Source organism: Trachemys scripta, chromosome 9 (genome assembly GCF_013100865.1).
Source record: "Trachemys scripta elegans isolate TJP31775 chromosome 9, CAS_Tse_1.0, whole genome shotgun sequence".
Lineage (NCBI taxonomy): Eukaryota > Metazoa > Chordata > Testudines > Emydidae > Trachemys > Trachemys scripta.
This window is the reverse complement of record NC_048306.1, coordinates 73,290,467-73,312,070: the sequence shown is the minus strand read 5'-3', so window position 1 is coordinate 73,312,070 and position 21,604 is coordinate 73,290,467. Positions and strand designations below refer to the sequence as shown.

Genomic DNA, 21,604 nt, shown 5'->3' with positions numbered 1-21,604 from the left:
TTTTTTTGGGGGGGTGGGTAACAAGGGTACTGTCGCTGAGACAGTAAAAAACAAAACAAACCCCACACCTCATTAATTTTGAATTCTAGCGTACTTTTTCAGTAGCTGAAAAACAGAAGAAGATGTGCCATAATTTAAGATGCACTCTATGAGGAAAAATAATGCTCACTTGGAAGTATTTCTAAAGGGAAACTCATTACTGTAACTGAGCTATTCAGGATGATGAATAAAACTCCACAGAATAATTCCTAACCCAAGGAAAGCTGGAATACAGTGCTCTCCACAATAGTAAGAAGAAATCTACCTCCACACATGATTATTCTTTAACATTTGTATATTGATCTTAAAGAACTATCTGATCTGAAAATGAAATTCTGAGATGAGATTCTTAAAGTACTCTTTATTAATATCATTAAAAGTTGTAGAAACAACTTTGTGTAATATGAAGGCACAGGAAGACAATTTTGATAAAATATTCCAATTAAACAGTAACTTACAGTACAAAAGACAATTTTAATGCACATACAAACCCCAAATGTCTCATTCAAAAATATTTCACCAAGAGTTCATCAATATTAATGGGCAATGACTAAAAATATAAATTGTCATTGTACAATAAATATCTGATAGGTGCAAATTGAACAAAATTTATTGCTTTCCACGTAAGTGTTTTCCCTGTAGGTTTTTGTTTTTTTTTAAATTCTAGATTCCTTTCCGAATCAGTTTTCTCAATATATTTCAGAGGGAACTATAACCCTTAAACCAAATCTAACCAGGGACATTTAGTAGTTACAAGACTACCTCAAGTACTAATCAGAGCTGGCAGTGTTTTCTATTACCCTTTAATAAACAACTCAATCAGAAAATGTGCAGGGTGTTTAAAAATCAACATAATTGATACAACAAGGCTTGCGTGGCAGCTAGTGTTATTTAATCTCAAATTTTCAATGTATTTTCTGCAAATAAGTGTATTTTGACAAAAAAGTAGTGTAAAGCCTATTTAAAGACCCATATCTGAAGGGAAAGAGGTTGCAGCACAGCTGGTAAAACGGTCTTCCAACAGCAAAAACAAACAAAAAAAAAAAAACAGCAAATAGGAAAATAAAAGCTGTAAGTGTCATATTAGCTTCTGAAAACAAAATTAAGACAAGTGAGCTGCAGTAAAGTATGACTACATATGCAAAATGGATTCAAAGTGAAAATCTAGAGCTGTGCAAAACAGTCATTAATACACTCATCTAACAAATCTCAGAAAACTTTTGCATTATTATATAGCGGTACGTCCTCCCCCCACACTCCCCAGCTTTGAGAAAGAAGAACCAATCAGTGTTGAATTGCAATTTGCTTTTTTCTTTCACCCCTGCTTCTACAGCAATTTTGGTATAGCAGCAATTTCCATCTGTCTTTGCAGTAGTATTTGATAGCCATGCTGACTTTGTCATGAATGGTCATGCATACCCAGCTCATTCCAAATTGTTTAATACCATGGTTTTGGTTAATTTACAACTATTACTTTTTTCCTTTGTTACTGCTGCAGGCGAAAAAAAAACCCCTACAAGTCTTTGCTTAGGAGTCGAATTTTTTGACACTTCAGGTAAATGAAACACTACAGTAGTTATTGTATAAACAAAATCAAAAACAAAAATCTTCCAAGAAAGTAGATCATTTTGGTAGTGGTTGATATTTTATGCAAATTCTTATTTATGGGAGCAATCTCAGGTTTACACTAACCATTAAAGAGACCATTTTTACTGCAATTCAAATAGTAAAACTTATTTCAAAGCAAGGTCTCTAGCACAAACATGGCATAGTCAGTTTAACGACTAAACCGATGGATAAACATTCAGTAAACTTCTTTACATTGTGAATTCAGCAGAACAAATGCTAGCCTGCTAAGCATTTTCTTAAGTTTAAATTTGGATTTTCCTCCACTGACTAGTAGCTTAAAGTTTCTCCAAGACTAACTAAGGACCCACTGAAATTTGAATTTTCACAATGGATTAGTGTTACTACAGTACATAATTTTGCTTTAGGACTAGTCTAGGGACTGATACACAACCATTTTCTTTGGTTTATGCTTTACTATACTGGACTAGTGATCTTATTTTTAACCTACCCTCAATTCCTACTGATTTTTACTATATTCTCCCCTCAAGTTAAAAATGACTGTTTGCTCATACAAACGATTCCCTGCTGAATGGCTATGTGTACATACTTGCATGGAAGGTTGAAGTTTTGTACAGTAACTACATTATCAAGTGAAACCTGTAACAGCAGAACTACAAAAATCAAATATGAATGTATTATGGTTCATATATGACAGCTGAGTCTGCTTTATGACTATCCTTTTTAAAAATGTAATACACACAGTAAGATACAGTGGTAAACTTAGATTAGACCGTAAACATGGGAATCCTGCACTCATAGTAATAATATACTGCACAGTATTAAATAAAACTTGTTAAATTTGAAACAATGCAACAGACACCTAGATTTACCTGCATGTATGTAAATGCCACTTCAGTAAGATGTTTGAACACAAAAATGAGACAATGACATCCGGAAAAAAGCCTTTAAAACAGGCCATCAGTCTAACTTGACTTTCCAAGTAAAAGCATCAGTTTCACAAAATTGTGATACTAATGCAGTTTTATGTAAAGTACCCCTTGACAGACAAGCTGTCAATTAAGCTATCACAGTCTTATCTCATCTGACCCACTCCTTAGGCAATCAGGGAGAACAGTCAATAGTAGCTCAAGTTTTAATTAGATAAGTACCTTGTCTGTTTACAGAGGAACATCCTCTAAACACCATAATATTTTATGGCATTTATATAATTGATCAGATAGTTTAATTTAAAAAAAAAAAGTTTCTCTTTTGAATATGTGAGTTCAAAACCTCATTTTTCCATGTGTCTTTGCGATAGTGTTTTAGCCAGTGTTACAAAAAGGTGATTAGTTCACCATGAACTACCTCACATTATTACTTAATTGTGCAAGGTATTCACGTAGTTCTTTTGCAGCTTGGAATCTACCATATCGCTTCTTTGGGTTGGCACACTCATCCAGCAAGGCCTCAAGTCGGCCATCTTTGGCAATTTCAGCTGGAGGGTCATGAAGTAGTCCTCCAGAAGTGCCACGCCAGGTGGCATGTCTTGATAAAAGGTTCTGACAAATAGCATAGTAATTGTGGTCCACAGTGGCACGAGCACAAAGAATCTCTTTCGAGAAGGACAAGCAAGCTTCTTTATCACAGTCATCAAACTTGCTCTCGTACCATACATCCCAGTTTTCAGGTTTATCTGTAAAACAAAGATGGCAAAATATTGTGGGTGAGATGGAAGGAAGGCAGTACATTTAATACAAAATATGACTAAAGACTTAGTTTGAAGGAAACCAGTAACTAGAGCCAGGTGCAAAAATAATAATAATAATTAGCAGCAAAGTTTATTTACCAAAAAGAACAGTTTCAGTAGACCTAAAATCATTCACAAATATGACCAAACTAAAGAAAAGAAATGTCAAAACAAAAACAGTTAACCCAACTCAATTTTTTATTTCAATTTGGGGTATTTTAACAAAAGCAAAGGAGGACTAGATTCACAAAACAGCATGAAGAGAAGTGAGCTGGTGGTGCCCTCCTTAACTTTTAGCCCACTGCTTAGGATGCTGATCTGAAATGTGGGAAATCCAGGTTTAATTCTCCTTCTGCTAATGTGCAGAAGAGATTTGAACTGGCTCTCACACATTACAGGAGAGTGCCTTAGCCACTGGGCTATGGGATATTTGGGTATGGGCCCCAATCTCTCTTCTTGAAGCTGTTCTACTTCTCAAAAATAATTAAAAGTCAAAGTCACCGCCCCAGTGATGATTTATAGCTTCGTGGTTAAGGCACCCACTAAGGATGTGGGAGATCCAAGTTAAGTCTCTGCCTGATGTCATACAATTATTTAAGCCATTATCCCTCACAACTTGCCTAGTTATTTGTTAGCTATATTTTTGTAAGGAAACCTTTTTTTGCACATACATTTTTTAGCTGTAACCTGCATTTCAAGAGTCCTTAGACGTATCTTAGTGTTTCTACAAGTACAAAACTACAAATTACTTTATAAATTCCACTTATTTAGAGTTTAACAATATCTTAAGGATCATTAGAAATGCTAAAAGGCATCAAGCTGTGAACAGCAGGATGTTATAATTACTCTACAGAATCTAGTTTCTCATAAAAAAAGAAAACAAAAAAAAACACACTGATGGCTTTCTCCCCCAAGTACTATATTTTAACTATATAGATCCTGTAGAACTTCATTGGAAACCAAAAATATTGTAGATATAAAAAGGCTTAATTATAAATTTTTAAAAGCCTTGATTTCATCCCCCACAAATTATTTATATCTGAAGAAAAGTGACCTGAGTCCTCCTCCCTAGATAGGTGTTAATTTTTTCTAACTTAAAGAAACTTAATTCTAACTTAAGAGCTAACTTAAAAAAAAAAAAAGTGAAGTCCAGAAAGTCATCCAGAGTTTGTATAGGTGCATTAAGTGATAAAGAGTAAACAAATAGGAGAAATCAAACTTTCTACCCTTTGCTCAGGTATACATAGCAGAACTCTTGACAAGCATTGCAACAGTATCCTGGCAACCTTCCTTCTCTAGAGACTTCTGTCTAACAGAAAGTTTGCCTCTGACAAAAATAATTACCTTGATTACAAATGGGAAATAGCTGCCCTGAGCGATTCTAGATTCAGCAGTATACAACAGCTCCCTCAGAGTTTCCTGGAAGAACTTATATAGGACCAAGCTTCCCCATGGAAGCTACATACTATAGCCTGGTTTGAGACAATTCCTCTTATTAGAGGGGGAATCAACTGTGTCCCCCATTTTGGAGCCCTTAAGCACCTGTATTGCCTGATGTACACAGAAGACAAACCAGTGTTATTGGAAAGCAGTCTCTGGTCTAATAGTTAGTTTACATTTATGGTGCACTTACACTGTTGTTCTGACAGCAAGCCAATGGGTGGCTGTGATAAAACCACTGAAGTAATTATGCAATGAAAGGCAGACTCAAAAGATAAGAAAAAAGTTTATTCAAATTTAGCTAATTAAATTACCTCAAATTTGAGAGGTGAACAGAAAAATAAGACTAGACACTCATATACTGAGGTAATTGGATTGGGGGCCTACAAACAAATACTTAAACTAGTGAGTGTTATTAAAAAGAAATATTGCTTTGTATTGAAAGACTGCACAGAGTTTCTACAGTCTAGAAATTAATTCAATGATATTAATTATATTTGCAAAGTTTGAAAAATCCACACATCCTGGGCAAACAGAAGTCTTTTGAGCTACTGCCATGAACTCCTGTAGAATTTAAGTTTTTATTTTAAAGGATTCCAGTCAGACTTGTAAAATTCACCTATTCAGTTGAAGAAATTATAAACCAATGTAATGCGGTCTAAGTCTACAGCCTGACTATTCAATGCCTCTATTGCCACCTTTTGTTTCTGCAGCTTGCAAAAAAATGGACAAATTTTCACTCTTGCTATTCGGAACTCTGCATCAGAGTGTTACTGAAGAGATTCTGGTCAATTTTTCTTGGCTGCTGCTTGGTTAAGTTCTGAGTTCAGCAGAGGTAGTCACTGACACTATTTACGGGAAATGAGGGCCAAAAGACAGAGTCTGGAATAAGGGTAGAACAACAGACATCCTGTCTCATGGCAGCCAGGAGATTGGTAAGGGATAGAATAGCAGTGGCTTCCCATCCTCGCAGCAGCCTGGAGACTCAGGATGGGTAAGCCAGAGGAACCAAGAAATTGAAATAGAATGTTCCTTCTTCATTATAGCTACTGGAGAGTTATTGGAGGGAAAGGATATCAAGTTAGATACCTATTAGCTGGAGGCTGTTGTAAGTCAAGGGGTAACTGGAATCCCAGCACTATCCCTTCACTCAGTAGCTGGGGGATGGAGCCAGTTTGCTTCAACCCAAGTGTCACCAAGAACAGCGCATAAGTAACCCCAATTCAGACATTACATTATATATAAATAAAATGAGAGAAGCTTCGCTGAATCAAGTAAAGAACACAACATAAAGGGAAAAAAAGCACATGACTTGAGACAGAAGGAAAAGAAAGTTTGAAACACAGGAAAAATACCATTATAGGGAAAAGTTGGAGTGAAGCCACTTTGAACCATTAAAAAAAAAAAAAAAAAAAAAGACTGCAACAACTACTTTTAAGCATGATTAGCAGGCATCAAGTAATTTTGCCCCTCCACTTTGTGTATTTGTATATCAGGAATACAAGCAATATAGAATTCAGGCGATTCTTGTATATACCTGAGCACTTGTTAATTTTGATTTCTACAAGTATGTGAAAGTTCTACAGTTTTGTTATAGATCTAATTCTACAAATAGTGTAGTAACTGAAGTCTCTGTTTCAGAAACTCACAACAGCTTCATATTCTTTTAAGACAAATTGTAAAACATGAAGCAGGATGGACATGAGAGGAAGAACAACTTACTCTGTTTGATTAACCTTTTGTCGGCCACCAGAACATTTTCTGCATCTACAATGATAACCTTCCCATCTCTAGGACCAACTGCAAAGTTGTCAAAGCTGACATCAAGGAGGTAGAGTGCAAATTCAAAGTCATTATTCGTCAGTTGTTCTGCTATTTCCATTAACTGCCAGGCTAGGTCCACTCGTTTTTCCCATGGTGCATTGAAGTAACTCCACAATTCCTCTCCAACATAGTTGACGGCCACCATTCTTCCACATGCTCCCAGGTACTTTGCAAATGGCCAGCCCTCATCAGATGGAAAACTCTGCATATGAACAGATTTTTTTTTTTTGTTAATACTGAGTAAATAGAGGAACACCAGTATATTTTAACAGGTTGAAATGTGTGCAAGATTGAAGACTATTGAGACTCATATTTACAACAGGTGATTACGCTGACCAGAACACATTTTTGCATTTTGAAACCATCAAGAATACCTACATATATTATTTCTAAACTAGCATCTAGCTTTTGTGTGTATATTTTCTTATGTCAGAATTGATTATCTTTTGTCTTTGGTGTTTTATATACTGTGACTCCTGCTATGGCACTATTGTGATCATATTTTCCTCACAAAATTACTTTGTTTTGTAACCCAGGTCTTTAAATAGAAGCTTATGAACTATTTGCTTTGTGTTGTATATACATTAAGTTTCTCTTATTAATTAGACTTCCTCTCTTCCACTTTCCCTTTTGTTTCTTTCAGATCTGATAGGATTCTTGTTGGTCTTCCTTGAGGACCTTACAGAAAAAAAATTAACCAATATTTTGGTGTACAACAAAATTTAGGATGTTCCATTCTTCCATCTTCCCTTAATCCTCCATCTTAGTTTATTTCAATGTATGCAGATTTTTAAAATGGAAATAGTAATATGGACAGTATTGTGTAGTACAGGCTCTCAAGAAAACAACAACTGTCTAGGTAGTAAGGGCATACTGAAAACAATAAAAAAAAGTTGTTAAATAATTTGTGCATGTTTGGGTACATTTCATGCAATTAAAAATATCTTCAAATATGCAAGACCAAGATGAGCTACTTAACGCTTTTGCAAAAAGTACTGAATACTAGGCATCAAGAAAATCCAAAATTAATATTAAGGTCAGAAACTGAATTATAGACCACAGCACTCACTGAGAATAAGCACACTCCAGCTAAATTTTAATAGTTCTGAAATAATAGTTGTAAGTGCTATACCTCTAGCACTGCTACCATAACTACGTCACCAGATAGTGATAAAAAACATCAGTTTCCTTGAATGGAACTATTATGCAGCAGCATCTAAGGTTGCATTGCATTACTGATTTCAGTTTAACAGGAACTTTAAACCTTTCTTTTGTAAAAGCCTCTTTGAAATCCAGCACAGCACAGCCACCACCACCACTCAGTTCAGGAGAGGAGGTGGTGTACCAGGCACTGAGATAGTTCTCTGAGCTTAAAAGAGATCTGGAGTTCAGATTCCAATGCAATTCACCTCTCTCCTTAAATGGAGAAGGCCAGGAATCCCAACCTAAAAGGCACTCAGGGAGGAGCTGCTGGATACTTGTCCCTGCCCCCACCTCATTTTAAGTAAGTTATCAGAGAGCTTACACAGTCATTTCAGGCAGAGAACCCAGGCCTCTAACACAACAAACCCCGATCTTATCCACTGCATCAAGATGCCTTTCAGAGTGACACAAAACAGTCTGCTTAGTCTATCTCTAACCACTATAAAACACATTCCTCAGAGTCAGGGATGGTGATCAGGAATCCTGGATTTTAATATAATCTACTGCAAAGGTTTCCCACTAGGAAAGTGCATGCCAAGTCCTTCTTCAGCAGCCGGCCATACAAGGGTCTTGCAATTACTTTGGCAGCTCAAAAAGCAAAGGTCTATGCTACGGATCTGAAGGTGATTGACCTATGTGGGGGAAAATACATGCGATTCATATATGGAAGACCTCAAAAAAATATATATATTTTTTTAAACTTAACTATGGGAAGAAATCACCAAAATACACATTTCAGTCATTAGTAACAATGTCTGCTTGTATAACCTATTAGTCAGAGTATGTGTTATGCACACACACCCATGTCCAATCCACAAAGGATGCGAGTCTGATAGGCTCTTGAGGTGAGAGCTGGCTCTTTAAGACAAGCTGTAAAGAGTGATGACTTTAGCTCTGGAGGTCACTGGTTGTCCTTGGCTTAGTGTTGGCCAAGATGGCAGCTGTCACACTCACAGGTATCCCACATTGAAAGCTGAGAGAGATGCTTCATCCTGGCAGGGATAGAGCATCCTGAGGAAGACGAAACAAATAGACAGACCTGCTGGCGTAATGCACACATGATGTCAGTTGCTGCAACTTGTCCTGGTTCTATCCAGAGGTCCATGAGAAGCTACAGAGTGTTCAGGAAGCAAGTATTAACAGACTTCTTTAGATGTTCCCTCCAGCTAACAGTTTATGTCATCAGTCCAAAACCTGAAGGGTTGCTCTTAGCATACTTACTTCCAGTAACTTTAAAATGGGGCTAAAGTTTAAAGTTTATAGCTACACTACAGAGCTTACAGGGGCGCAGGTACAGTAACTCCTTGCTTAATATTGTAGTTACCATATATACTTGATCATAAGCCAGTTCGTTTATAACCCAACCCCCCCCTCCCCCCGCAAGATGGATAAGTAAAAATGGAAATTTTTTATGACCCGTTCATAAGCCGACCCTATAATTCAGGGGTCAGCAAACTTTGGCTCCCGGGCCATCAGGATAAGCCGCTGGTGGGCCGAGATGGTTTGTTTACCTCGAGCGTCCGCAGGCAGGAAGGTAAACCTAAGTAAACAAAGTGTCCCGGCGCACCAGCGGCTTACCCTGACAGGTCGGAATAGCAACTGATGGGGACATTTTGGGGGGGGGGAAGGGGGAAGGAGGAAGAGAAGCTGGGGGTCAGGGGAGTTATCCCTATGACCACCCCCACATGACCCCACCCCTAGCCCGGGACCCCCACACTCTTCCCATCCCATCCCTTCCCACCTTATCTGGGGAGGGCCAGGGAGGATGTCTCTGGCTTGGCTGGAGCTGCTCCAGCAGGCTGGGCAATGCAGACGCAGCCTGCTCTGGTGGGCCAGACCAGGCGGTGCAGCCGTAGTATGTTCCAGCGGGCTAGGCCAAGCGGCACAGCTGCAGCGTGCTCTGGGGGGGCAGGGCCAAGCAGCAGGGCTGCAGCCTGCCAGTCCCGGAGCTGCAGCTGCTTCAGAGGCTGGGGGGGGGGTGGGGCGCAGCACGAATGGAGGGAAGAGACACAGTATGGCAGAGAGAGACAGAGACACACACCATGTGTGAGTGTGAGTGCGAGTGCTAAACTCACTCTAAGTACACTGCCTTTTTAAATAGATTACCATAGTAATGCCCAGCCACCAATGCAGTGCTGTCTTCTTGATTTTATAGCCATTTTAGCATTTGTTGCTGTTCATGGTTTTGCTAAACACCAGGAAAATGAAGTTAACAAGTCCTTGGCCAATGTCATTGCTGCTTTAACTCTGGATCACAGTAAATACCAAGAATCAGTCTGCTGTTGCTGCAGCAAAGTGGAGCTAATTATTCACAGGACAGGCCCTGCTCCTCCTCCCACTCCACACCAACCATACCAAAGAAGAGTCGGGGAGGATTAGTGCAAGGGATACCTCACAACACCGCAGGTGCCAGGAGGCTCTCAAAGAGGGGCGACAGCTACCTCTCCCTTCCAGCAGCTGTGGGAATCGTGGAGCTACAAAAATTCATAATATACCTACCACAGATGGCCATAAAAGAGCCAATAGCTTAGTCCTGGGTCAGCATATGTAAAAATCTTGGGACACTCTCACTTTCCCAGTAGCTCAGGTAACAGCAGCAGGGGGCTGGCCCAATGCTACTTACTAAGGGGTTGCCCCTGAATCTCATTGCTAAGCCAGTCCACCCTTAATCTTTTACAGTCAACATTTGGATTGTATACACACATGGTAAATTTCTCCAGTCCCACACCAATGCATCTGGATCTGCACTCTACTGCAGGCACTGATCTGAACCTGAATTTACTCACATTTAACAAAAAAAGAAATTTTAGCAGTTTGTGTTCAATTCTAATTTACACAATTTAACTGATTTTAATAGATTTTCACTAAGTACAAGACATTTTATCATTGTGCAATCATTGAAAAGGTTCTTAGAGCGTTTCCACTTTAGCCATGAGTTCAGCCCCATACTCATGGATTTCTAAAGAAAAGGGGACAAAGAATTCTAATAATGGTTTTACTAATACCATACGCATACAGAGGCAATACCTCCTCCCTACTCCTATTCTAGATTCCCCTGCTTATAAATCCAAGGATCACATTAGTTCTCTTAGCCATAGCATCAAACTGGTCTTCAAACCCTACACATACTTACTATGAGGTTCAGCATGATCAGTGCCTCATGCAAGAGATTCTAGTACTGGCTTGCTGTATTTAAAAAGTGAATCTTCCAAACATAACTACACATCATATTGTAAAACAGTTACATTTATATCTTTGTGGCAACAAAACGATCTTCTGGACAAGAGTAGAGGGACTCCTGCCAACATCTGCACATGTACAAACAAGCTCTCTGCTTCTGGCTCCTTTCCAACTGGCATGTAATGGCCACATCTACACTTCATTACCCAAATCAGTAGCACAAGAAGGGGATAAAAAAAATATGTATGAGTGTAATATTCAGCAGTTTTAGATTCACTGTGATTTTGACAAGAACTGTTAGCTAGAGTGACGATTTGTCCTCTTTTTAAGCAGAGGTATAACTTTTGGTACTTCATTACCTTTTGAAAATATTTGCATAAATAAATCATTATGTCTACTACAACAAGAAAAAAAAAATCTCACTTTGTATTGCTTTAAAAGCCAAAAAATGCATACAAATCATAAAAACAGAATTCCCACTGCACATGTTTAGCTACCGTTAGAAACAAAAGCTAAATAAAAAGGTTGCTAGAATCTCTAACTACTGAACTACAAATAGCACAGTTCTGAACTAAATGCTTGAATTATTAGTACACCTCCACCCTGATATAACAATGCCCTCGGGAGCCAAAAAGTCTTACCGCGTTATAGGTGAAACGATATTATATCGAACTTGCTTTGATCCGCCAGAGTGTGCAGCCCCGCCTCCCCGGAGCATTGCTTTACCGCATTATAGCCGAATTTGTGTTATATTGGGTCGCGTTATATCAGGGTAGAGGTGTATGGGGTACACCTATATAATTAAATATATTTGTTTGAAGGCAAACTTACTGTCAGATCTGCAGCTAAACAAAATAGGGTTAGCATGACTCTAAAAAGCTCTTCTGCCCGCAGCTCTAAAACACCTACGTGGTTATAAAGCGTGCAACTTTGAGACCCTTGCTAGCACACATTTTACACTCAGTCACAATAACAGACCCAAGAAAAGCATTTAATCAACTGTTTAACAGGTGCATTTTTAATACAGATTCACTGACAAAAATTAGGATTAAGGCAATATATAGCGTAAGAGAATATATTAGTATTTTTCCCACTGGTGACATCCAAGACACTCCATCTAACAATTTAGATGTTCCTAATCAGATTTCTTAATAGCAGTGGGAAACCCACTTTCAAGCACTATTTTAAAAAAGAAGAGACTATCAAAATATATAGTATTTACCTTATAAAAAGAACACTTGTTAGTCAGAAAAGATGTAGTTACTTATTTCATGTAAATTTTCCTCACCCAAGTGTAATCTACATTAATACAGTGTGGTTTTGTCCATCCCCTTCAGGAACAGAAATCAAGTACCCCATTGCATCTTTTCCATAAGCCCCATGTAGGAGGCAGCACAGTGTTGCACTGACCTAGGAGCATTTGTCGCTTGCAATGAGGCAGCTACATTGGTGTAATTTCACTGGTACAAAAAACACAATATAGAGAAGCCATATACTACAGAAACTCTAAGTCAGGGGCCATTAGAATCCAAGGATTCTTAAGTTCTTAAGGATATCAAGACAATCAAATCTGTGGATGCTTGCATCCACGTGACCGAAGTATCTTGCTTTTCAAGGAGAAGATCTCATTTCAAATTTTGCAAAAGCTAGAAAATACTATGGCTGAAACTCAGTGCAATGAAAAACAATCCTGATCCTATGTCTGAAAGTTATTCTTACGCAAGTTAAACTCAGTGGTACATGTTTTGCGGTCTTTAGAAGTAAATTTATGCGCTTGAAGCTGCCACAGAAGAAATAAATGCCAGATTCACCAATCTCCACTCACTTAGCTTCAATGCTTGGATTCTGCCTATACAGCAGTGTAAAAATGGATAGTCTCTTGAACCACTTTACAGAGTTACTAGATGAGGTGGAAAAAAGAGTGCATATATCAATGATTGGCACAAAAACATCCACTCAAATGCCATCAATTCCACACAAAAGTGTGCATGCCTGTTTAAAAAAGCTTTAACCATCAAGATAATAGCCTTTCAAGATAGTACTTTTTATAAAAATAAAATACTGATATTGTGACTTTTTCCCCCACGAGCCTGCCCAAATAAGCCCTCCCCCCCCATATATGCAACAAAGCACATTAAAATCACTTGATGCAGATATGAATGAAAGCAGAGACTCTTCCTCAGGTTATTTGCTCTTCACTAAAATATATCTACTCCACACACCCATTTGATGGGGGACCTAGGACAAAGTTCCCTGGATATAGTGATATGCTCCCATCCTGCAAGAAGCTCTGCAGTGTAAGGGTATGTGGATGAGATCCATATTGAGGATTCAACAGACAGCACTGATCAGCCAGCTCTAGATTGCAAGCCTGACAAATATTACCCATAATATTTTGGAATCAATTTTCATTTCAGTTTGAAACAAGTTAGATAAGACTGAGTCAGAACAGAGGGTATCTGGTTTTAACAGTATCATTTTAATTTATATTAAGGCTAAGTCTAAACTAAACAAACAACAACAAAAGAGACCAATAGACAGACACTAAAAACCATTAAAACAAACAAGCAATCTTGGTATTTGTTCAGAACAAGCAAAATACAAATGAATGCCTTTAGACACTCACAGCAGCAACAATTTTTATTTTAGGGCATGTCTACACTTACATAGCTGCAGAAGCACAGCTGTACCAGTACAGCTGCACTATTACAGCACTGCACCACTGCAGCACATATGTTAAAGACACTCTATGCCGACAGGAAAGAGCTCTCCAGCTGGCATAAAACAAAACAAAAAACACTCCCACAAGTGGCATAAGCTATGTTGGTCGAAGAAGCTCTCTCAGCGACAGCACTGTGCAAACTAGTGCTTATGTCAGCGTAACTACATCGCTCAGGGGGATGGAACATTCATACCCCTGAGCGACGCAAGATTTGCCGAAATAGGAGATGCTGTGGACACAGCCTTAGCCTAAAACTGAGAAAGCCACAAGTTTTCCAGTTAGACAACCAAAATTGAAGATGTCTGCTAGCATACAGACTAAGTCAAAATTCTTTTGCCATCCTGACTAAAGTAATCAAAGAAAGATTTAATTGTGTAGGTGCAGATATTCATACAGGTTAAAAAAACAGCCCAACAATTTTTGAAAATGAGTTCAGGGTTTCATGTCACTATGTAGCTGTTTGTAGATAAAAGGTTGCACTAAGCAAACACCTGTCACTAAAAACTGTGTAGCAATAACCAGAATTGTTTTTGTTGCCACATAGAAATGAAATTCAAATTTACAATCCTAGTCAGACCACAAAGAAATTAATATTTATATAAAATATGTTAAAATATATCAGTTTCAGCTATAAACTAGGATTTAATTTGTTAAAATACTTGCCTATATATTGCAAGTAGGGGCTGTTTTTAAACAAAACAGACAAGTAAAAAAATTTTAGTTGGAGATGTAAAAAATATTTATGAAAGTGTTAACAATACAATTTATATTTAGATGGTCTAAAATTTCTTCCTCAACCTGCCACATAAGTGGATGAAACATGCAACTTCTAACCAGATAAATCCTTGCTTATTGTTTAAACACAGAACATATTATGGAAGAGTCAGTGAAGCTGATAACACTGTTTTGGTACTCCGAAGAGATGTAAAACTGTACCAAATCATATGCAGCTGTCCTGCAATTTGTTGTACTATAAAGATTAGCATGAATTAGTGAATCAAAAATAGTCAGTCTATAAAAGCTTGTTTAAGATGTACTAATAAGAATGAAGTAAAATCATCCTACCGCAAAAAACATTAGTATTTTCACATTAGACCTCAATAATTAAATTACGTTAAGTGGTGTTTCCCTAACTTCTTTAACTTGTACAGAAGTGTACCACGCTTAACTGAAGGGTAAAGCAGAACCTTCAAACTGGCTAAAGCAGAAGCTGTCAGTCAATTGTGACAGTATGCATTTCATAAGCACTGCCACTTTAGGAGTAATCCATATGCCAAACAGGCTTCCAGCTAAGCTTCCAATCTCTGATAAAAAGTTTTATAATCCCCAAGTCACTAGATTTAGTAGATGATTAAAGTCACCTTTTCCATTATAAATCTAAGTTCAGTGACTAAACGTTTATATTTAGTTACAGCTATACGTTAATGAAAAAGCACAGATCAGTAATGCAGAGATCTGAGACTGAAAGCATTTCCCCCACCTGAAGATGAATATGCTTTTTGTGCATATTAAAATTAAGCAGAGACAGTTTTTCAGGGGATAACCCACAGAACACCATTTCTCAGAGTCTTCCTTTGTACTGTCTGGCAACAAACAGCTAACATTGATTACTATTGTTAAGCACTTCAAAGTTTTTATATACAACAGGGAATCCTCCAAGAAGAGAAACAATTCTTAGAACAAATCTCCAATTCCCACTCCCACTCCTTTACCCAGTGCAATAAAAACAAGTACTGAATATTTTAGCTTTATAAAATAAAAACCGCCAAACCTTTCAACACATCTGAGAGCAGCACAACTTTACTTCTTACAAAGTAAGAAGGATCTCCTACATGCTGCTGTCACAGTACAAGTTTCATGATCGAGAAAACAGAAATTCTTACCTATATTTTTCCCCTGTTAATATTCTTCTGTTAACTGCACTTATCAAAATTGAAAAGAGTGAAGTGAAAGCTAGATGTGAAGTCTAGTTAATTCAAAAAGTTTACGTAAACACAATTGTTACGTTCCAAGTTAGAGTGTTCCCTTAAAATGACAGCTTCTTTTTTATGATTTGAAAGAGCATCCAAGATCTCCAAAAGATCTAATTTTATGAACTTTCAATGCTGCTGAAACTAAAACTGGACAGAATTACTCTAACAGACTGTTTTCTGATGGAGAATGCCAATTCATAGAATTTGAAACATTTTGCAGACAGTTCAATTTTGACAAAGCTGCGATCTAACACAGGTAGAGTTCCAATGGAAGCATCTTGCCAGCGAGCCTGACAGACTGACCAGAAGCTGAAAATCTGGAAGCCCCAGAGTCCCAGCTCCTAAGCTCCCCCACAGCTCACCAGGCAGGCTGCCCTCAAATCCCAGCTCCCAGAATCCCATTTCCTACACACCTTACCAGGTATGATGGGGAGCTGGAAGCCTTGCAAGTAGTGGCTTCTAAGCTCTGAGGTTCCAGCTCTTTGGCAGCCCAAGGTTCCAGGAGTCAGCAGCTCCACAGCTGTCTGCCAGATGGAGTTCCCCAGAGCCAGTACTCCATTCCCTTTCAGAAAGGATTTGGAAATGTTGGGGGGCAGGGAGGGTGTTCCAAATGATAACAAAACTATGTTTCAAATATCAAAATCCTCCACGAAACAGAATTATTTTTCCTCTTCTCAGATCAAGTTAAAGAGATGGCCAACAATGTACGCTGAATTAAAGGCAATGTGTGCTTTTCGTGGGCAGCATGTCATGTTTAATGCCTTAGACACGTACTGACATTGTATCTTTAGTATTCCACATGGTTAAATTTGTCTATGTAATACTGGGTAAAACACATGAATTCAACTAGCTAAGTTACCATCTCCATCCATCCTCTGGTCATAATTCAAAAGAGAAAATTCAGTTACAACACATACATATTAGTATCTAATTCACAGAAATGGTCAAGTTGTCATCAGTAAATATGATCAACAGGACATAGGGAAAGATTTGTTTTCACACTATTCCACATTCACTGGTTTCTGTCCTCAGAACAGTTTCTCTCTGGAAAGTTGCTTTTAAAAGCAAAAACAAAGTTATAGAATTGTACAAGTTACTGAATTCTAGCACTATAAAGTAATCAAAATCCGAAAGCTTGTTTTCTTTAAAGTAAAAACTAGGCAACTGGGAGGGGGGAAAAAAAAAAATCTTAGTAATCTATGCCTACCCTATTCACTCCTGTAAAAATCCACATGACAGGGTATCCCATGATTAACAGGCCACATAATTTATAAAAACCTCCAATACAGAACTTATCCAGAAATCTCAAGTTACTATTTTTAGTGTGGCTACGTATGCATAAGTGTTGACATATTTCGTTATTTTAAACTGGATCTGCAATCATTTTCCAGAATTGCTGCCATTAAAATGCTGATACATTTAAGTCTAATTGGTTCAGTCATCCAGGAAGTTACTTCGCCTTTCCTAAAATTTGCAAAACTCAAAATAAATTATTTGATGGGAATGTGATAGGACTGTGTAAGGAAGCATTTAAAGCTGATACTAAGTGGTGTAAGTATCACATTTCTTTGTTTGTAGCACTAACTTTCAAAATTAAGACTCACAGTGAACCTTTATTTACATTTGCAAAAACATTTAGAAGTAGGCTTGGTATACCACAATCTACATTCACAGCAAAAGCCATAAGTTAAAAATGGACACCAACTAAAAATAATCACTTCTGCCCAATTTTTAAAACTATTGTTACAATTTACACTATAATTGAAAGGCCAGAGGAAAAGTTATTTAATTTTTAAGTCTATTTGCTGGATGCATTTGACAGCACTCTGTCTAATGCATTTCACTATGTAGTCAGTGTGCTCCCCTCTGTGTAGGTGTTTCCTCACAGGAAAGAGGAAGGGAAAACTCATCTTAAATATAATAAGTCAATTGTAAAATCAGAGAAATCACCAGGTGGACTGAACGGGTGATCCAAAAAAGAAGCCATTAAAAAAGGTAACTACATTTCAAGTTCATGATACCTCTAAATAAATTTAAATGCATGCACCTTTTCTTAAATGAGCATTCTAGAAATTAGTCAGGAAATAAATTTACTGGAACTTAAAGCCAATCTCCACAGCACTGGTTATTTGACAATCAACTGGATGCTTCTTGGCCAGATATCTAGCAAAATACCAGAGGTTTATGATAATGTGTTTATTGCATTAAAATCCACTTACAAAATTCCTCCTTTAGGCATTAATTAGGTGAAACCAAGGACAGTAAAAGACAAAGTGGTTAGAAAAAAACGACTGGACCAAAATTCAACTCCAGTAACTTTCTAAGTGCATACTTAGAATTTTCACAATAGTGTTGATAGCTTAATGTAAACAAGGGGCAGCAACTGTTCAGTTTAAGTAGTATTTATGCAAGACAAAACAACTACTATCACAAACAAGAGATTATTAATTTTCCACAAATTTGCATCTAAAGTCTGAAGAAAATCAAAAAGTTTCTCAAAAATTGACTAAGTGTACATTCTTGTCAGCCAAGTTGCGAAAGCATGTAAAACTCTATTCTTATTTAGATATAATTAAAGCACAGAACAGCTAAAAAGAGCTGTCATTTAGAGTGCTGCTTTACCATCAGGCTTATCTGATAGGTTCAGACAGAAATAGTCATATATTGCAGTAAATGTAAGTTTTACTTCAAAACAATAACTAAAGAGCTTTATGTACTTATGTACAGAGTTAAAATCCTAATAAAACACTGAGATGGACTCTAACAACGAGCGAGTTTATGAAAAAGGAACAGATGTCCCAATCCATGTATACTAAACCCGATCCCAAGAAACTGATCAGCTAAAGTATTCATCTGACAAAAGTTTAAGGACTTCTCAAATTATTAATGTAATATGGGCATGGGATTAAAGCCATCTACTAACAAGACAAAGGGATAAATATACCACTACCCGTTTTTTGTTTTTAAACGTAGACAACAGTGCTGCCAAGCCTGCTACCTGCAGAGTAGCTGTTTCTCTTCACCCTCTCAGATGATCGCCATAGAATAGAAGAAGAAAGCTTTCCATGGGAGGCGGGGCAGTGAAAAGAGAATGAAATCTCCATGTTTCCCCGCCACTAAAAAGCAATTACAAAATAAGGGGGAGGGGTGCTAAAGCGGAGAGTCCCTTCTGGAGAATATTCGGGGAAAGAGCGAATTGAGAAAACAAACCAAACACCCAACACAACCCCTGCCCAGTGTCGCTCAGCAGGGGCAGCGCAGGCTCCTTCCCCGGCGTGTCAAGGTAGTTTTTGGAAGGCAGCTCACTGTTCGGGAGAGCGTTTGGGGAAGATGAAGCGTGGTGTTAGCGCCTTCCCTTGACTACGTTTCCCAGGAGGGTTTGCACCATCTGCCCTCCTCGAGACACGCACAGCTCTGCTCTCCCGCCACGGCAAAGCAGCCACCCAAGGCGCTGCTGGCAACGTGACCAGAGAGGAGGCGCAGACGATGCTCGGCCAGGACCAGCGCTTGGGCACTTACCTGGCAGCAGGGGCCGGGCAAAGGGCAGGCGGGGAAGGAGACGGGACACGCTCCTGCAGCACCAAGGAAAGCAGGATGGCTAGGCTAGCACCGACCTTTGTCACTAGGCTAGGCCCGCGGGAGGCGATTAGCACCGCACCCACCCCCTGCCCGGAGCGCTGCGCGTGGACGAGGGAGGGCAGCTAGGGTGGGGCGCAGTACCTGCGCGGAGGGGGAGGGGCGTTACCTGCAGCACCAGCGGCTCCGGGTTGAAGGCCAGCGTGATGAGCAGCTGCATGCGCTCCGAGTCCTTGAGGTTGCGGAGCAGGAAGCTGCCCGAGTCCTTGGTCTCGGCGTAGCGGCGGACCAGGCGGTCGAGCAGGCGCTGCGAGGGGCAGTGCACCAGGTCCGACCAGCCCTCCACCACGTCGGGGGTGAGCAGCCGCACGTCGCCGTTGATGCTGGCGAACTCGGTGGCGTACAGGGCCTGCAGCAGGTCGCAGCGGCCCCTGCCGGTGGCGCGGCGGCAGATCTTGGTGTCGATGTCGGCGAGCTCCTGCGCCGAGCCCAGGCGCTTGAGCACAACGCGACGGCTGCCCTCGCGGGGCTCGCCGTAGCGCGCGAAGTAGACGTTCTTGACATTGAGAAAGTCGAGTAGGCGCAGGCGGCCCCAGCTCTCCAGCCGCAGCTGCCCGTTGAGGAACTTGCGGCACCAGCTGGTGCCCCAGCAGGCCGGGCACTTATTGAGCTGCAGGAAGCGCCGCTCCGACAGCTCGTTGCGCTGCAGCGAGGCCAGCAGCGAGTGCGTGTTCAGTACCAGCGCCGCCGCCAGGCTGCCCAGCACCGCCAGCTTCACGTAGCGGTACAGCCGCCCCAACTTCAGCGACACCAGCCGCAGCATCGTCCCGGACCGGGGCCCCCCTCCCCGCCGCTCCGCGCTCGCGCCGCAGCTCCAGCCCCAGCAAACTCTCCGCCGCGCGGCTCGCCCGATAAAAGGCAGCCAAGTTACTGAGGGGGACGGTAGGGGGGAGGGGGCGGCGCCGCGAGCCCGCCGGCCCGGACCGCCCCGCCCCGGGGAGGAGCCACGCCACCGCCGCGCGCGCGCGTCGGGCGGAGCCTAAGCGCGCCCCCGAGCAGCCCCCTCCCTCCTACACTAGGGGTCGAGCCTCACGCGCACAGGCTCTGCCACGGTGGGGGAGCGCGCGCACACCTACCCCCGGAAAAGAGGCGGGGCCGTCGCGCGCGCGCGAGGGAGAGGGGGGCGTGGAGCAGGAGCAGGCGCGCGTTGAGGAAGAGCCGGGCAGGTCGGGAGGGGCGGGAGCGTCGTCCCCCATCGCAAACAGATTCAGAAGCAGCAGCCCCTGTGCCGAGCCGCTGGCTGAACCAGCTCGGGGCGGACGGGGCGCAGTGTGAGCCGCCATGTTGTGTTTACCCCCTGCCCGCCTGGCAGCAGGGCCCCGTGGGAAGGTGCCTGTCCCGGGCGCGGTTGCCCCTGGCACTGTGGCCCGAGGGAGCAAACAGCTCGTTGGACGTGCTGCTGCTGCCCGTCCGTCCCCGGCCCGGAGCTGCCCGGCTGGGCTCGCATGTGCCAGCCAGTGCCTCGGGTCGGTGTGTGTCTTTGTCTCGCGCACGCGGGGTGCTTGTGTTGCAGCCCGTATCTATCCTAGTTAACCCGTGTCCAGGCACTCTTCTGGCTATTGCACATTAATACCACGTTCTGCACAGGGCAAGTGTGCCTAGTGTGTATTGCTAACCTCGCTAGCATAGCTCACACCTGGCGCTGTGTGGCTGATGTCATGCGCACACACACGGCCTGGCTGTTGCACACCGAATTCGTGCCCGACAGGAGTCAAGCCTGTCACTCAGTGCCTGGTGTGTCTCCTTGCGCACATAGATTGTCCCTGGCATTGCATACTGGAGCCATGTCCACTGGAACTCGTATGTGCTAGTAAGCCCAAGTGTGTCTGTAACACTCCCACCAGCCTGGCTGCTGTGCGCTGAAGCCCAACAGAGCTCATGCTTCCCAGTAAGTGCCTGATCTGTCTCTCTTTCACTGGCGTATGGGCATGGAGCGCCTGGGTATTATGTACTGAAGTCATGTCCAGTGCAGCACAGCTCATACCCTAGCACAGGCTACAAGTCCCTGCCACAGTATACACAACTGCACAGATCACTTTATTGGGCTCTGCCCATGGAAAAGATTTCCTGATCTACTCCAAACTCCAGTCCGTACTGGGTGGGGAAGAGATGAGTTCCTTGGTGTCCTGACAATACCTCTGTTTCTTCATGTTTTACCCTCACTCACACACAGTTTTATGTCCTGACATTCATTTAATACACCTTGCATTAAATCACAATACCCTAAATCTGGACCAAAGAGCCTACAACAAAAGTGGTCCACAAAGTAAT

General features: G+C 41.0%; 1 protein-coding gene across 2 annotated transcripts; it reads right to left on the bottom strand.

The window, feature by feature from the left end:
* Nucleotides 1-380: 380 nt before the first annotated feature.
* On the bottom strand, nt 381-20,209 carry DIPK2A (divergent protein kinase domain 2A). Of its 2 annotated transcripts, none has more exons than XM_034782011.1 (3): nt 19,443-20,209; nt 6,518-6,821; nt 381-3,301 (listed from the first exon to the last, which is right to left on the bottom strand). In XM_034782011.1, exons 1-3 carry the CDS (start codon nt 20,094-20,096, stop codon nt 2,970-2,972), a joined length of 1,290 nt encoding a protein of 429 aa, XP_034637902.1. In that variant the 5' UTR covers nt 20,097-20,209; the 3' UTR covers nt 381-2,969. The 2 variants fall into 2 exon arrangements, with proteins under 2 accessions (XP_034637902.1, XP_034637904.1); XM_034782013.1 differs by lacking the exon at nt 19,443-20,209 and adding an exon at nt 18,696-18,779.
* Between the last annotated feature and the right edge of the window lie 1,395 nt (nt 20,210-21,604).

Excerpts from the sequence above, each read along its gene's own strand:
- DIPK2A (XM_034782011.1), bottom strand. The coding sequence starts at position 20,096 with ATGCTGCGGCTGGTGTCGCTGAAGTTGGGGCGGCTGTACCGCTACGTG. Across the intron at positions 6,822-19,442 it reads CGGAGCCGCTGGTGCTGCAG|AGTTTTCCATCTGATGAGGG; the intron begins GTAACGCCCCTC and ends GTTCATATGCAG. Across the intron at positions 3,302-6,517 it reads CAAAAGGTTAATCAAACAGA|ATAAACCTGAAAACTGGGAT; the intron begins GTAAGTTGTTCT and ends TTTGTTTTACAG.